The 17,549-nt window shown below is 36.9% G+C and overlaps 1 protein-coding gene and 1 long non-coding RNA gene across 4 annotated transcripts; both read left to right on the top strand.

Moving 5' to 3' along the window:
- The first annotated feature begins 3,549 nt into the window (after positions 1–3,549).
- On the top strand, positions 3,550–6,111 carry LOC113339079. Of its 2 annotated transcripts, XR_003354952.1 has the most exons (3): positions 3,550–3,811; positions 4,056–4,235; positions 4,644–6,111. It is a non-coding gene; the product is annotated as an uncharacterized LOC113339079 (long non-coding RNA). The 2 variants fall into 2 exon arrangements; XR_003354951.1 differs by having other exon boundaries at positions 4,056–6,111.
- A 543-nt stretch (positions 6,112–6,654) lies between these two features.
- LOC113338325 lies at positions 6,655–9,027 on the top strand. 2 transcript variants are annotated; one of them, XM_026583767.1, is made up of 4 exons: positions 6,655–6,956; positions 7,521–7,610; positions 7,706–7,807; positions 8,549–9,027. In XM_026583767.1, exons 1-4 carry the CDS (start codon positions 6,759–6,761, stop codon positions 8,606–8,608), a joined length of 450 nt encoding a protein of 149 aa, XP_026439552.1. In that variant the 5' UTR covers positions 6,655–6,758; the 3' UTR covers positions 8,609–9,027. The 2 variants fall into 2 exon arrangements, with proteins under 2 accessions (XP_026439552.1, XP_026439553.1); XM_026583768.1 differs by having other exon boundaries at positions 8,536–9,027.
- Positions 9,028–17,549: the final 8,522 nt, after the last annotated feature.

The following is a 17,549-nucleotide window of genomic DNA, read 5'->3' as shown; positions in this document are numbered from 1 at the left end:
CTGTTTAAATTTCAAAGCTTAACTCTTTATAAGTGTAACTCTTCTCTTTGGATCAGTATGAAATGCGAGAGTAATAGATCTTAGGGTTAATCATCCAAGTATAAAAGGGATTGGACGAATAATTAACACACAATTAGGCAATCATATGATAAGTTGCAGATAAAGGGTCATACGTACCATCTCCCTTAGGGCGGAAAAACCAGCTAAATATGTACAGAAACAACACCAAAATTTCCATTATGATTAGGTCAAAAATAATAATTTTATATAGCATTTTTATGAAATATCAAATTTGTATTTTTACCGTTTTATTAATATCTTGTGTTATAAAAATAATAATAATTCAAAAGGACGTGTTAAGTTGGAATTCATCTTTTTGATAAAATAATATGGCTCAAAAAGGGAATAAAAGGAATAAACAATAAAAAAATAGTGGTTTAAAGCTGTATTTTTACATAATTTAAGGACAAGGCCAAAATGGATTAAGTTTATGCACAAACATTCTTATTTTGTCTGAAACTGGTTATAAATTTATTATAATGTGTTTCTTTGGTTATAAAAAAAAATAACGAGTTCAAACCGGATTAAATCTCTACAAATAAGAAAAAAACTCATCCTTTTCTAGTTTAGGGTTTTATTTTTCTTTCTTAAAATTAGAGTGTAGTGCCATTAATGATGATCCAAGTCAATATCTGATTTTGACTCCGACCTCTGGTGGTCCAATTTGAAGGTACACATACATAATTTTTACTTAATTTAACTCATAATCGTACTGAGCTTTACATAAACTGATTTTATAACAATTCAATTCACACGGGAATTCACACATGTAAGATACATGATATCATATTACGGGAATTCACGGATTTAAATACGCTCGATATATATATGGAATGCACATACACACAGTATGTGTACAATGGTAGCTGATATATGGGGTGTGCATGCACTTATATGGAAAGTCCATTATAGGTATTCTGGTTTTGATTTTCAATGGAAAAATATAAGCATGTTCCAGGAAATCTAGGATTGCATTTCACCAAGCAAATGCTATGCTCATAACTTTCTTATAATTATCTCTATATTTTGTTCCTACTTTGTATTTGGTTTTATTTTCTCTTTTGTTATTTAAAATATAATTTATTCTATGTTTGATGATTTGCATATAAAAATACTTTTTTCATTGAAGCATCTAAAATTAATTTTAAGCATATTTATAGAAAAGGGAAAACAAAAGAAGCTCACTAAACCTTCATAACACAATCACTTTTTCTGATGGCCGAATTATCTTAGTAAAACATCAACGTTATCGAGACGGAGAAATTCGAAAAAAAAATCAATCGTCTGAAAGAGTTTTGAATGTATCGTGATCTCGGAGAAACTTCTACCGATAAAGTAAAGGCATATAATGATTGCATGGACCAAAACATTCAAGAATATATTAAAAACAAAAGGATTAGCTCCAAAAAATTTTAAAAAAATCTCAAGATTTGGAGAAAAAATAACAAAATTTATGAAATTGGAATAAATATTTTTTCATGTGATAATGTTGTAATGCAATCCCTTGATTTTTTTTTCAAATTAGTTAATTTTTATTTGATTTAATTAGTTTATCAAATGTTTTATTAGCTTTTGAAATTATAAGCTTATCAAAATTTGTATTGTTTTTTATTAGTATCGTTTATTTTTTAACAATATTAATTTTAAATGTGGATCCATTATATGATGCGAGAAACAGACCCATGCATAGTAATCTTTACAATTTTTTTGGAGGTGGTACTGGTATGGATGCCCATGCGTTGAAGTGGCTGGTGATGGATACATTTTTTTTTGTATTTGTAGGATTTATTGCATCTCTTTGTTGTACAGGTGGTTACATTTATTTTTTTATTTTTTTTGACATAACTGTATCCCCAATTCTCAATGGATTTCAATCTTCACGATTTTATGTTATCTTTATAATTTATGTTTTTATAACGTTTTTTTTTTTGTTTTTTTAGCACAAGGAAGGAGTTGAGGGATAATGTTGATGGTGATTTTTTTTCCTGAAGCAATGTTAATGATGATGGTCAGGTCGATAGCTTAGTTAGTTTTGTAAAATTATACGGACCATGAAAACTGTAGAAAGTTTGGACTATCATGGTACATGAAGTTTGATGAATAACTAAAAATCCATATTATCACTGGTTAATCACATTAATGAGATTTATTGATTATTGTTTTAGGAATCATTGAACCATATCTAGGAGCACTTTGTTTACTAACAGAGACAACTAAGATGTCATATTTCATTTAACGTTGACATGACATTATTAATTAATGATCTTTGCTGATTAGGACATGTTTCATAATATTGTTCGAATTTGAGTAATAAGAAAATTGAAGATCTTTTAAAAAAGTCAATAAGAAATTTACCTATCTTTAAATCTAGAGCTACCAGTTTGCATTTTTTTTGTACAAAAGAAAAGTTTAGTGAGTGTTCTAAATTATCACTAAAATGTATAAAGCTATTTTTTATATATTTTAAACAACCAATTTATTTTTATTTTAAGCAGTCAAATGGTTATATAAGACTTTTTCTAATCATTATATTTTATTCACATTGTGTATTCCCAACTATTCACTGGACATCAGGTAATTATCCAGAATTATTTTGGGAAACACCGCAATAATATTAAAGAGACTTAGATGATGAGTATCCAAATGTTTTTAAGATTAGTTTAATTAGTAAATATCCGTGCTTTTGTTATTGAAAGGATATATGGCAATTGACAACTTAGAACCTTGCGTTCTCCACATCCAGTTGAAAGTACCAGTTTTACCATATACTCTTGCAAGATGCGGATGTTCTGGATTCAAATATACTATACAAGCTACATAATTATCTAAGAACCAGAGTCACCAGACCTTAGAGATTTATTTACCCTATTAGGTGGTTGATCAACTGGGAAAGGTTCAAAGCTAAGAACCAGCAGACCTTACTGGAATTTGTCGCCTATTTGATGATTTGCATGTAAAAAAAAATTTAGATTAATTTGGCGAGAAGATAATTAAGAAGAAGACCATTAAGCTAAAAACTTCCATGTACATCACAATTATAATAAAATACCAACATAACCACATAACTGGGATAGAGGAATTTATAATAAATAAAGTTTTTAAAAGAACACTTTTTGAAACTATAATGTATGACGATCTTGGTGACACCTGTACTAATGCAATAGTGATTGGGTGGACCAAAAGAGGCATGGATATGTGAAATCCAAAGCAAAAGTAAAAGCATTAGTTCCAGAAATCAAAAAAATATTAAAAGCCCATGATTTTCATTTTTATTTTGATTGGATTTTTATATTATCACGAATTCAATTAGTTTTTAGAGTTAGGATTGCATTTTTAATAGTGTTTTAATATTTTTTGATTTTAATGAAAATAATTTTAAAATATGCATCAACAAGAAACAGACCCGTGCATCGCACGGGTGAGAAACTAGTATGGCAAAAAGGTTTTAGATTCCACTTTCCAATTCTAAAATGACCCTATTCCGTTTCGGTGGCTAATCTTAGATACACTCTAATCTAATCCTGCGAGCATAATTAAGGCAACCATGAAAATATTGGGCGACCCTATTGCTTAAAATGATCGGTATTTAAGGCAACCATCCAAATCTTTGAGACTGGACTAGATTTAGCTCAACATTAGCCGGTACTCATCTAAAGAGAAAAATTGTGGAGAAATTGTGACAGCATGATCCCGGATCTGGCTGATTGGGTTCGACAAAACGATTTTTCAAATGATGAAGATGATGATAAAGGTAAGTATTTTCCATTGCGAAACTCTGCTCAACCCTAACAACGTAAATTGTCCCTTGCTTATTTCTCTGAAGAAAACAGTGACATTCAATACTGAATCAAAATTGTAATGGTCATCTTTCCTGTTAAAATCTATATTGTGAAATTAGGGTTTTGTTAAATTTTGACATAATCAAAAATTTGCTACTGCTAATTATAATAAAAATCGAAGACAAATTTATTTATTAATTTCGTTTATGGATGCAGCTTTCTACTGGGGATGATGATTATAATTTATGTATGAGTACTGAAAGTGAAAGTGATGGTAATGAGGGTGATCGGAAAGGCAGGTGGGGACTGGTACCAATGATGCCACAATTTTAGGTGATGAGAAGCAAAAATCAGAGGTGTCAGGAACAAGAATGGATACAGAATTGGATTTTCATGGTAACAATTTAAACTTTACTCGTATTTATAATAGATTTTTTTTTGACGCAGCTTAGTCAATGTCCATTCCTAGCAAAGATAAGCAACAAGCATAAGAAGAATAATCTCTCTATCCCCAACATTAGTAAAACAACAAGAAACAGGAGGTCACTTTATTTTCCTTGTAAAGGTGTGCCAGCAGGTCAAAAACTGTTCCATCCTCAAGTTCCCGTAGACGATATCACGCGCTTAGGTTTCATTGGAACAGAGAGGGGGGGCTACAGCCAGGTTTAGTCGACCCATGCTTCCGCCCCTGATACGGATTCCTGTTCATTTAGCAGTATGAATTAGTACTGGTTAGACATGTCCTCTTTTATTATATGTATCTAATGAATTTACAATTCACATGTAAATTCATGTGTATCAAAGATGGAGTTTCAGAGGAGGACAAATTAGCAGCGAATAAAGCCACTGATGGGGATGCTTCAGAGGAAGATATGTCAACTGAGATGAAGGAGAAGCGAAAGTTACAAGAGGATGGGGTCGAATCAGAGCAAAATGACGGTATCGAAGCTTCTATTGAAGTGAAGAAGAACTAGAACTCTATAAGCACAAGTGTTGCTCAAGTAAGTTGGTAATAAAAATGATTTTCTTTCTCTTTGGTGGTAAGTTAGCTGTAGAGAGGTGTTCTGGGCCAATACTCCTTGGTGGTTTAGACAAATTGGACTTATTCTGCTATGATATTAGTTAGCAAGGGTCAATACTCAATAGTGATGGTTCATAGGTAAATCAGTAATGGATGGCGATGATTGTAGAAACGTTTTAGAGTTTTGCTCATTTTACATTTTAAAATGCCTGTTCATCTTGAGACCGTGGTCTCAATTGATTGAAAAATTAGTCTCATTTTGCAATGGAGCTGCCTGTTAAGTAGCGGTGGAGACCTCCAAAGTGTGATACTTGTATGGTATTTGGACAGTTAGCTAAGAACTGCTCAAAGATAAGGAAGGCTAAATGGACACCAAAAAGTACAAGGTCCCTGCTGCCACATTGCTTAATGGTGACACCGGAAAGGAAACAGCTGAGAATAATCATAGTTGTAGAGAGAGGGAAGTAAACAACAATTAAGAGGATTTGAATATTGTTTGCCAAGGTGGTGATGCTGCAGAGAATTATAAAACAGGGGAAATGAAGGATGGTAATGGAGGCACCTTAACTTCAAATGCAGCTGAAGTGGGTTCAGTTAAAGGGAAGAATGTTTGCAACGAACCCCTGGTGCTTACTGCAACGGTGGAGTCCAGGTCTGATAGGAAAAATTCTTCTCAGGGAGATTGGTTGTCTGCTGAAGGAAAGAAGACTTCATCCCGCTGATTCCCGCAACTGTTAAAGGTGATAAGTCAGACCTCCTGCATGCAAAAGAACCCATTTATTATGTTGAGTGACTTCAAAGAAGGAAGATTTCCCACTAGTACAAGAAAGGGAGAACTCACTGCCAGAAACTCTGAAGACAGAGAACAAAAAGAGAGCCCATCTCGTTTAAGATGGAACGGGAAAAATGGGAAGGATTGCAAAGAAAGTTTGGGGAGAGGTCAACGAACGCATATAAGGAAGTTCTAAATATTTTGTTCTTTGCATTCTTTCTATTTAGGTTTAGGTCCTTCCCTTTTATGTGTTGTTTCAGCTGTATGTAGAGTTGGCTTTTTAGCACTCCATCTTGTTCTTAAGCTGTGTTTGGAGTTGGCTTTCTAGCACTCCCTCTTGTATAGCTTAGTCGCTTCTACTTATTTTTTATTTTTTTTTGAAGCATGGCTTCTACTTCTTATGTTATCTTACTCCTTTTTGGATGAAACTAATAACTATAATCTTTTCCATTGAAGTGAGAAAAAGAACTTTATAAGCACAAGTGATGTTCAAGTAAGTTTGTAATAAAAATGTTTTACTTTCTCTTTGCTTGTTAGTTAGATGTAGAGAGGTGTTTTGGCAAGTTCGTTAGCTATATATGGTTTAAATAAATTCTGACATATTGGAGAACGCCCTATTGTCTCGTTCCCTCCAAAGTGTGCACTTGTGCTATGATATTAGATTCAACCACTGATGGAGACTGTTATAAATGATGCCACAATTTTAGGCGATGAGAATCAAAATTGAGAGGTGTCAGAAACAGCAATGGATGCACAATTAAAGTTTTATGGTAACAATTTAAACTTTACTCATCTCCTGCCCCTTTAATGAGAGCAAGACTAATCAAAAGTCAAAGAGATAACTAATATCAGCCGTTTCGTCTCGTAACAATAAAACCAGGACCGTTAGATAATGGAATATCCCATAAAAAATTCCTGTCACAAATTCCGTGTGGATTTTTTTCGTTACTTTCCGAAAATGCCCCTCCATCATTTCTGTCTTTCTAAAACGCATCTCTTCTGTTCTGCTCTCTGTTATGACCACCATCGTTACCATCACCCCCACCGCTATTCATCACCAGCATCCATCACCCCTCCACCACCAGCAACACCAGGATAAATTATGATCATTTGATGATTTTGGGTCATGTATTTACATAAATTATGTGAGATGAATATTATCAGTATACAAAATCTGGATAATGATATTACCAGTGAATCAAATCAGTATACAAAATTTATTTGGATGGATCAAACTAAAATTATGTTCCGCACACAAAAAAGGGTTCCAATCATCTCCATTGTCAAAGAATACGAATGTGATTCGGTTCTTTATCAATTTCAGGTAAAATCTGTGTTTGGATTTTTAAAATTTGTTATTTTTATAATTTCATACAAAGAGAAGAAATGATTCTCTCTGATTTATTAACAATATGAATTAATTTCGATAATGATCGAAATTTAAAGAGTATACTTCGATTTATATTCAGTGTGATTGATTCTTGGATAAATTATTTCCCAAATTAATAACTATGAACATTATTGGGTAAACTCATTTTCAGTTCATCATCAAACGTACCCGTGATCTAATTTTGTGTCTCTGAATTGAAGGATGTTATACGTGATTAGTTATGAGTACAGAGTTTACAGACCAGACAGATGTTATTTGGATCAGTTATATGAGACCATTTAAAGAGATCAAGGATTAATTAGGGGGTGGGATGTAGAAGGCAGTGTGGAGGTCTATGAGCGATGTAGTTAGGATCTATTGGTGGCCTTCATTTCTCAGATCAAATATCATTGTTCATTAGGTGAACAGTTTATCTACATTTTAAGAATGTAAAGATGCTTGCGCTCACATTATCCTCAATGCATATATACAATATACATCTTAGTTTCCTATGTGCAGGAAGAAGTTGGGCGAGTTATTGGTCGCTTTTTGACATATGGAAATGAATACCACTGCAGGCTATATGGAAATTGTGCCCTCAACACTGAGGTAAATTGTATGTACGAAGTTAACTATTTTTTTGGTGCATGGAACATATAATTCAGAGACTCCCCAGATAATACATTATATCTTCAAAACTGCAGCTCCTACGTAGACAACTTTTGAAGATGAGAATGAGCTTGAAAATAACGGACAAGCGGACGTGCCTGATGAGAATCGCCAAGAGGACACAACTATGCAGGGAGGTAAGGCCAGTTTCAAGTAGCGTCCACTACTTATGATTGGATGTACTCTTGAAATTTTCTTTTTGTTTGTAAAGACGTTTACTATTACAGTATACAGTCCAATAAAATTAGGAAGTGCCTAACTGTCTATTAGTTTGATCATGTGTTCCATGGACAGCAGAACCGCCAATTCATATATGAGGCTTGAGTTTGTCGTTTTATCCAGCTTTGTTATGTATATAGATAGATATATCCTCTGCTTAATCTTCCCAATTCGCATGATAAAGCCAAACACCTATGGTTTGTATCATTACTGTGGTGATATTGATGCTGCCACATGACATTGTTGCTGCTGATTGTGTATAAGTATCGTGCTCAAGTTGCTATGTATCGTAAAATAGTGATCCAATAATTATTCTTTTTAGTTGTACTTGGTTGATTTGAGTGTTCTGAAATCGAAAATACAGAATACTTGCAAAAAAAGAGTTGTTGTTCGCGCCGACGTGCAACAACGCACGTGCACTCAACTTGTATTCATAATAGATTTTATAGTTGGTGAGATACTCAAGAGACTCCGAGTAAAGTCGCCCATAAGGTTCAAGTGCTTATGCAGAAGTTGGCAATTTTCAGTTGGAAAAGATCCCTACTTCATTGATCTACATTTCGCCATCTATTTAAGTCTAGTTATACTGAAAGAGTCCATTTGCTTTGTTAATTCCATTGTTTGCTATTTACTCCTGTTTAATTAGCATTATGAAATAGTACGGGGCTAGTCGATGTCCGCAGCTAAGAGAAACAGCTACAGAAGATGTCCAAAGGTGATGTGCAGTCTTAAAGGAGGACAAATTTGCAGCCAATTAAGCCACTAATGGGGAAACTTCAGAGGAAATGTTAACTGAGAGGAAGAAAAAGGAGAAGCGCAAGTCACAAGAAGACGAGGATGAATCAGAGCAGGACGAAGGTATTGAAACTGCCCTTGAAGCAAAGAATAGAACACAAATCTTTTTAGTATTCTGTTTTATAAAGAAAGATTGCTGGAAAAATCTGATGAGCACTTGAATAGAACACAAATAGAAAATAAATGTGTAAGTGAATGATGAAGAATTGTTGTACGGATATATATAGAGAGTGTGTTGATTGAATAGTCGCAATCACTCGCCAAACATTACAATTTTTGGGTGGTCACACCCCTTACTGGAGAGTCGTGTGACTCCTCCAAAGAGATACCAGTCAGTTGAAAATTTCCCACGACCTTTGCAGTTTTAGTGAAAAGGGTTGCCGTCGGTGACCCAATAGTAGATTGAAGAGCAGGACGACGGTATTGAAATCACCCTTGAAATTGTAACTACTGAAAATCCAGTAGCACACCCAAATAGAAAGTAAACAAAGATCTATGAGATACTAAATACTTTTGACAAGAAATTCTTTATTGATTAACCACCCCAAAGGTTGAAAATTCAAGTATGAGAATACAAAAGAACCCTAATCCTACACCTTAAACAAGACTACCCTTCTCTCTCCAAAAATCTGACCCCTTTTACATTGCGCAAAGGTCCTATTTATTGGCCAAACAATCTTAATGGAAAACATCTCATTTTACTTCGCTAGGGTCACATGTTCTTCGCGGACTTACTTTATACTTCGCCCAGCTTATTTTCAATAAAGTTTTTCCCGTCCTTTCGCTGACAGTTCTGGGAGTTTTGTCGGACAACTGTCTCTTTTCTTGCTTAGGAATTCATTGCAAGTTGCCTTTTCAGCCAAGCAACCTTACTTCGTCTATGTGACTTCATGATTAGTATCTTGTTGGGTACTCCCATTATTCTTTCGTCCTTCTGGTCATCTCGGTATGCTATCTCGCGTATAGATTTTCTCACTTCGTGTCGTTGGTAGGTAAAAGGGTGAACCTGACTTCTGATTTGACAAGTCACTGATCGGAATTTTGGGGAACGTTGCAAGATCTTTTGGTGAGATCCTTCAGACATACTTCGTGTCTTCCTGTGCGAACACGTGGCGAGCATATTTTGTGTACCTACATTTTGCCTTTTCTTATTCTATTCGAGTAATCGTGAGAACGGAATAAGAACCGCCCTGACTACCTTTATTGCCACGTTTCCCATTTCTCTGCTTCCACGTGGCCACGTTCTCCTGGTTATCGGCTGTTACCGGTTAGGATTCTTCGAACGTGTCGATAACCTTTCCTTGTCGGTCACCTCCTTTGTACTATAAATACCCCGTTTTATTCTGTTTTGGGTTTCTTCTTCCTTTTCTTCTTCTTTGCTTTTCACTTAGATTGTTAATGTTGCTGCCCCTGTTCCTGCTCCTGCTGTTATTATCATTCTTATTTTCTCAATCTCTTTTCATCCTTTTCGTTCACCCTTATGGCTCATGCGAAACCTCCGGTATCTACCCTTCTCAAAACTCTTGAGGAGTTTCTAACCGAATTTCAGAAGATGGGTCCGACCCTAACTCCCGTTGTTGATTCTTCAGTGGGTCCTTCTCTTTCTGCAACTCCGAACATGGAACTAAACTACAGGTGGATTCTGTCTGATACTTGGTCACCTGACAAGATGTTAGTCACTGTCGGTCAGCTGAGAGCCGGATTATCCTTTCCCTTATACAACCCCTCTAACCCCACCTTCCTTGAAATCCTCAACAAGCTTCAGTGCGGGGTTTTCCAAATTTCTGGGGAAGCAATTCGTATCTCCAATGAGTTTAAAATTCGCTCGGAGAATGGTACTTCGCAGATTCCCTCAGCAGCGGAGGTGTATGATTCTCATGATTATAACGTGGACTCCTTCGTGGTTAATTATTCCGCTAGGTTTATGAGTACGAGAAAGTACCAGGAGTGGGGTATTGAGCTCGTTCCGAATACCGTCTCTGCTCCATTAAAAGATCTTCTTCTAGATGTGGAACCTTTCGGTGCTGGGAGAAATGACCGACTTCATCTTTCTTTCGATGAGGATTGGATGATGTTTCCCCTGGTGGTAGGGGGCCTTTGTATTTGGGGTGTTGACGAAAAGGGAATCCCTCACAAGGGTCATCTTCCTAAGCATTGTTATCTCTCCGGATGCAAACCCTGGAAGCTTCATTGGTCCGAGCCAGACGAGGTATCCCTTTATTTTTTAGACTTCTTATTACGCTTAGTGCTTAATTTGTTCTCATTCCACTTTTTCTCGTTTCCAGTACGTGATGATCGCTTTCGGTCTTCTCAAAGATTACAAGGAAAAAGATGTTGCTGTTAAATCCTCTAGCACGAAACAGATATTCATCTCGTTTTCTTCTTTTCTTTTCGCGTTGTAGTCTCCGGGCCTAACTCTCTCTCTATTCTTCGTACGATGATGTTCCTCTTGTTAAGCAACCTGTTCCTGAATCAAGTCAAGGACGGAAAAGGTGTGATAACCTTTCTCCTCCCCTTCCTAACCAGGTATTTTATTTCGTTGAACATTGTCACTTCGTATTCTGCAATCTCGTCACCTTAATCAAGTTGAACTTGTTATTTCGCAGACCGGTGCCTCTTCTGTCCTTCCTACCAGCGAGACTAAAAGGAAACGCAGGACTCTGGATCTGGCTGGTCTGACCGCAGTTAGGAGCTCTGTTGCTGCTCCGACTCAGCCTGCCCTTCCTAGGCATCAACCCTCTCGCTCTCTCAAAACTACTTCTTCCAAAACTGCTGATCCTCCTGTCCCTCCTCCTTCTGTCGTGCATCTTGAGAAACCCCTAGAGAAACCTGCTTCTAGTATAATGGGGAAGCACAAGGTTTCGTCTGCAATGGCCAACCCCATTTACGAGCCAGATATGAAGTTTGCAAGGCTCGCGAAGATCTCACCACGAGGTTTTCTTCTCTCGAATCCCTGGCTATCTTTAGTGCCGACGACTTTCTCTTCCAGGAACCACCCACACTATTGAACGCCTCCATGAATTTGTCTCTCCAACAACATTCTGCTTTGATGAACCAGGTGAGCCTTTTATACTCCTTCAGCTACATCTTTGTTGTTTTTCATGATTCGTTTTCATCATCTAATCATTCGATTCGCAGGAGGTCAATCGTCACATGGCTAGTCTAATAGAGATTAGACTTGTTTGTAAGAAAATGAAGAGGGATGATTCTCGGATGAATGCTTTGACGAAGGATCTAAAAGAGGAGAAAGAGTATTCCAGTAAGCAAGAAAAGAAGGTAGAGAAGTTTCTAAGTAAGTTCTTCCCCTTGCAGATCCATTCCTTGCCTTTGCCTTTATGTCTGTTATTTTCTTATTTCGTATTTCGTCAAGCTCGATGCATGAATCGTCAAATGGATGCTTCTGAAGCATCTACCACGCTTGAAGATATTCGTGACGGAGAACCTGAACCTTTCAACTCAAAATGACTGCTATGTGACTGAAAACGAGATTTTGAATGAGAAGGTTGAAACCCCTCTTTTCGCAAGTGCACCGTCTGTCTACCAATTGTTCTCATAACGAGGAATTGAATCAACATCTTCATGACGAAAATGAGCGGCTCAAGTTAGAACTTCAGCGAGTCAATAATTCTCTTACTACTTCTAGGAATCTTCACTCCTCACCGGTGTCTTCGATTAAGAGATTGGAGGAGTACAAGAAACGTATAATCAACAAAAAAAATCAAGTTGTGGTCGATATTCGCAAATCTCGCTGCGAAGTAACTGGTTTGAACGAGGAAATTGATTGTTTGAAGAAAAAGGTGGAGTTTCTTCAGGCTCGGATGAGAGGTTCCTCGCGCCCAAAGTCTATTAAATCCTCTCCTCAAGTCAAGTATGCTGATCTTCGCAAGAACAAGGGTGCCCTCATCATCCAATCTGACAGAGATACTTCGAAATCTGGTCATGGTAAAGGCTGGGATGATTCGTATCACGAGATGTGTACTCAGCTTCGAGAGTCAAATCTTGAAGTTTCCAGGCTAGATCATTTGTATTTTGATGTCCAAGAAACTTTGAACACTACTATTTTTCAAATGGAAGGTAGTTTTAGGTACTGCGAGTAGTTTCGGTTATGCTAAATTTTAGGTTTTCTGATAAAAATTTATTTCATCTTTGCAGATTCTGAAAAGCGCCATAAGAACCAAAACTTTCAACTTTCTCACGAAAGGGATGATTCTGACTGCGAGGTTTCTCGTCTTAGAGGAGATATCCAGGGCTTGAATAATGATCTTGATGACATGGTGGAGGATTCCGTAAAAGTGGCGAAATTGTCTCGTAAGAACACCCAGAATTACCTGGTGTCTCTTTTCAACAATTTCTGCGATGAGCAAGTGACGAGGTGTCAACTCGCAAATAATATTTCTCTACTTCTCTTTAAACCAACTAGTAGTATACGGATAAGCAGGTTCGTCCCAAGGAAGAGTTGAGCTAAAGTTATCAATATAATTTCTGTAGAAGAAATATGCAAATATGAGGATGAGAATGATCAAAGACTCTTTCTCGGTCACAAAACATGAATCTTATTGATATAGCTAGTTTCTGCAAAGTACCTTGTTACTAACAACCCTAGAATAATTAGTACGCTCAACTATTCCGTTATTATCTCCTAAGTTCACCGGCCACGGAAGCGCTCGACTACCGGATTCTACTTGCAAAGTTTCCTAGAAGTACGCTCTCTAGGTGTGACTTAAACAAGTGCATTAAGTTCCGTGAGATAGGATATTCCTAGTGACAAATACATAAGATCGACTCATCTACTAGTGTCATTCTCTACACATGGATACTTAACAAAATCCCATCGTCAATACCGACATATTGCTACTTGTGTTTAGGTTTTCTAGACAATTACAGGTCGAAGAATACCGAAACTAGCAATAGAATCATCAAGCAACCATCTAATTTGCAACTTAAACAATTGAGAAATAAATTCATAAAACAATATTGGCACGGTATAGAATGAGCAATAACAAACAATAATGCGAGAAAACAGGCATTTTAAATATCAATTGGAGTTCATGTTTGGACGTCGAAATCGTCCCTAATCAATAATGTTTAGCTACTGGAGTTCATAATGAATAACAAGAAACAGAGGAAAACAAGCAAACCAAACAGCTGTGATGGAATTGTGGATGTGAAGATGGACTGTGTGGCTGGAAGAGGGACTGGCAGTAGTGGGATTTCGCCAGCAGGGTGGTAGATGGAATGGTACTGGCGACGTGGAACTGCTGCTGTCTAGTTGCCTGTAGTCTGCTACCTTGTTGTGGAAGTACAGGCTCCTCAAGGTGCTGCTGTAGCTTGATATGGAACTGGTGATGCTGTGTATGATATGCAGATGGGATATGAAGATGGTGAATTAAGGTATGGAGAGGAGCAAAGCTCCTCTCTGTTGGTTGTAAAGGAGGCGAGGGGTATGAGATATTTGTTTTGTAACCCTAGTTCTTGTTTTATAGCTTCCTTGTCCCCTTGTTGCGGACTTGCATCCCACGCAAAGCAAATTTCCTGATTCTCCGCAGCTTCTAAATCAAGTCCTAGTCGCTGCCTAACAAACCCATGTACTCAGCCAGTGAACCATGGCTAACGACTTCTCTTTTCCTGGCCACTTTCTCGCTGCTATGTTGAGTGCAAATACAACCCAAACTATGATTTCTTGGCTTAACTTATAAGACTTTGAAACCCTTACTCACTCCCACGAGAGCCATTAGTTCCAACAGAAGAACACCACTTGTTTTGCTAACTTCACGGCTTGAAAACTGAAGCAAACTGATACCCATTCTGCCGTGTTGCTCTCAACTTCTAAAACTCTTCTTAACCCTTGGAAAGAACCCATCAGGGACATGGCTACAGAAGCACAAGACCAAGGCAGAACTGCAGAGAGACGATGGCAAAACTGATCTCTGAGGCTATTCTGCAAACACCTTGTAAACTGGTGAAGGTTATGTACTTTCTGTTTCCTGGAGATTGCACAACTCCTTCCCTGCAATTCGAAATGGACCATCACACATTCAATCACATACATTCATAATCTCAGAACTGAACTTCAATCATCCATGGAAGCAACATCAATTTCGTCCCTGTATACTAGATACAACACAAATTCTCGAACTGCTCTTTTTTCATTACTGCCAACTTCCAATTCGCTTAAACCCATCTTCCATTGTAATTCGCTCTTGTCAAATACCTCTAAATCTCCTCCATTAATCAACTTAATCAACAACTGCAAGCTCATCATTGAACCCTGCATTTCCGGCACAAAATAGACCCAAAAACTCTAGTAAACTCGTACCACCTGATCCTTCCTTGCTTGTCTTACACTCAAAATCCGTTTCTAGCCTTGAAATCTCTTTGAACTCAATTTATGACCCACTGGAACATTCGTTTGCCGTCGTTGGGAACTTGCAGCAACAAGCTGGTCTTGAAGACTTGAAGTCTTGAACTGTGAAGGGCTGGTGTAGTCGACCTAGCTGGCATGTTAAATAAGAAGGGAGGTGGCCCTGAGTAATTTTTTTCTGCTGCCTCAGTAATTTCTGCTTTTGGCGCTTTTGAGACTTGCAATGCTTGCAACTACAAGTCCATGAACTCTTAAGCTCGCCAAATGTTAAATTTAGCTCCAAATTCCGTTGTTTCTTCTCACATGACTCCAAAACACCTATAAAATGCAAAAGAAGTGTAATATACAAAAATACAAAAAAAATAGCTAAGAAAAGTATAAGAAATCGATATTCAAAAGATGTATTCTAGGCGCTTATCAAATTCCCCCACACTTCATCTTTGCTAGTCCTCGAGCAAAAAAAACAAAACTAAAATACAACAACTCCGTGTCGTCGAGTCTACATTTACTTTTAGCATAAATAAAAAGCCTTTAAACCTCTAGGTGTCCCTAGCGGACGAGTTATAGTCTCGTGAAGGTTTACAAGAGATGTACCCACAAAACCTTTTATTCCAAATTCCAACTACCTGTGAAGGATCTATGAACGAATCCAAAATGATTACAGGAGGAAGTACCCAGATGCAAATCCATTTCATATATACGTAAACAAAGTTCTACTCAGAAAGTCGAACAAACCACAATACTCAGAATCTAACTAACCACAATCACACATGAATAAATTAAGAAGATGGATATATAGATAGATGGTTGCGATGTTGACTAAAGTGAACGTTGTTTCCCATATCTGTCTGAAGGTCACTGCCAAGACAAACCTAAAAATCCTATTGGATTGAGATACTGGTCTGAATTCTAATATCAACACAACTGGCATATACATGGGAACCAGTGGTCGATAATCCTAATTCTAGATCAACTCGGCTGGAAAATACAAGGGAACTAGCGGCCGATTTATTAATTGAACAATAATAATAATAACTTTTTTTTTTTTGCAAATTGACAACATGATTAAATCTTTTTGATCCAAGCGCATGCTTCTTGTCAGCAGATTACATGGTAATTCCCGTGGATCCTGCATTCCACGCTTGTTTAGGCGACGGAGACAGGGAGAACACACACATATTGCTATCCAAGTGTCATTTTTTTTTTATATTTTATATATATACTCCGCTTGGTCTAATTGGTCTGGTCTCATTTTTTTTTTTTTTTTTGTAACTCAATCACTCTATTTCATCCTAGCAGTAATAAAAATTCGATGTTAGTGACCCACCAAATCACTTAGAGAAACAAGAAAATATTGCAAAAATAAAAACAGAAGGTGATATGGTGATATTCCGAGATATGGTAACAACTATCATGTTATAACACTTGAGCTCTGTCCTTTTAGTTAGTGGGTTCCTCAACTCCTGCAACCAAGATGGTTCCATCCATTAAAATTGATAGTGTCATCCTAAAAGCACAAGTTTCTAGATTTCAGAGTTTATAATTTTTATTTTTATTTTTAACTAGAGGCATAAAAATCTACAAATTATATACAAATTACATACTACAAAATAGAGACTCTAACTCGTAGCTACTTCTGAACAATAGAGGATAAACACTAAACTAGCTATTTAGTTTGCATCTAATCTCGACTCAGCTAAAATATACCTCATTGTGAAGAAAAAATGCCATCTACTTAGAAAGGCTAGTGTTCATTCTAAATTGTTCAAAAATCTCTAAAAGCTAAAGTTTTGTATACGTTAATTTTTGTCTTATGAAACCCTACCCCCACACTTAAATCAAATATTGTCCTCAATGTTTCAAACCATTGCAAAAAGAATAAGAGGAATACTTGAAAACGACAAGGAAGTAAGAATTGGAATTGTTCACCTGATTGACGCATACGAGTAACATTCAAAATAGACTCCCCATATATCAACAATCTGAAAATTTGAGGATCCACCCACAAAAAAATCTGCATATATTGCAAAATCTTCACAATAATGTTAGCTAATGGTGGGGAAAATGAAACTATCATCCAACGAGAGTCACTCCCGCACTTAGTTCTTTCTACACTCGGAAGTGTATACAAAACATAAGTGGAAGGAACTTCAATCGGCTTCTCTTTACAAACCTGCATGGTGTTAGACTCAAACACATATGGTGGATACTTAGAAGCAAGAAATTCGGATAAAATTTTTGAAGCACATAATTCCAGCCCCAAATGAGGTATCTTTCTAAAAGATGGATTAACAACTCTGTGGGAAACTACTACTAATTTGGGAGGATCATCATTAGATAGAGATTCACATAAAGGGTTAGACAAACCTTGCAAAACCTCATGTTACCGGATCCTCGGTACTGCTGGACACTTCCATTCTCACATCACAAGTGTCATTATTCTCACTCGAACTCTTGTCAAGACATTCATTGGTTTCTTCTGTAACCAAGTCCTCCTCATTGGA

This window comes from Papaver somniferum, unplaced genomic scaffold (assembly GCF_003573695.1).
Source record: "Papaver somniferum cultivar HN1 unplaced genomic scaffold, ASM357369v1 unplaced-scaffold_19, whole genome shotgun sequence".
Classification (NCBI taxonomy): Eukaryota; Viridiplantae; Streptophyta; class Magnoliopsida; order Ranunculales; family Papaveraceae; genus Papaver; species Papaver somniferum.
Note: the sequence above shows the minus strand (reverse complement) of the source record. Positions and strands in the feature narration are given on the sequence as shown.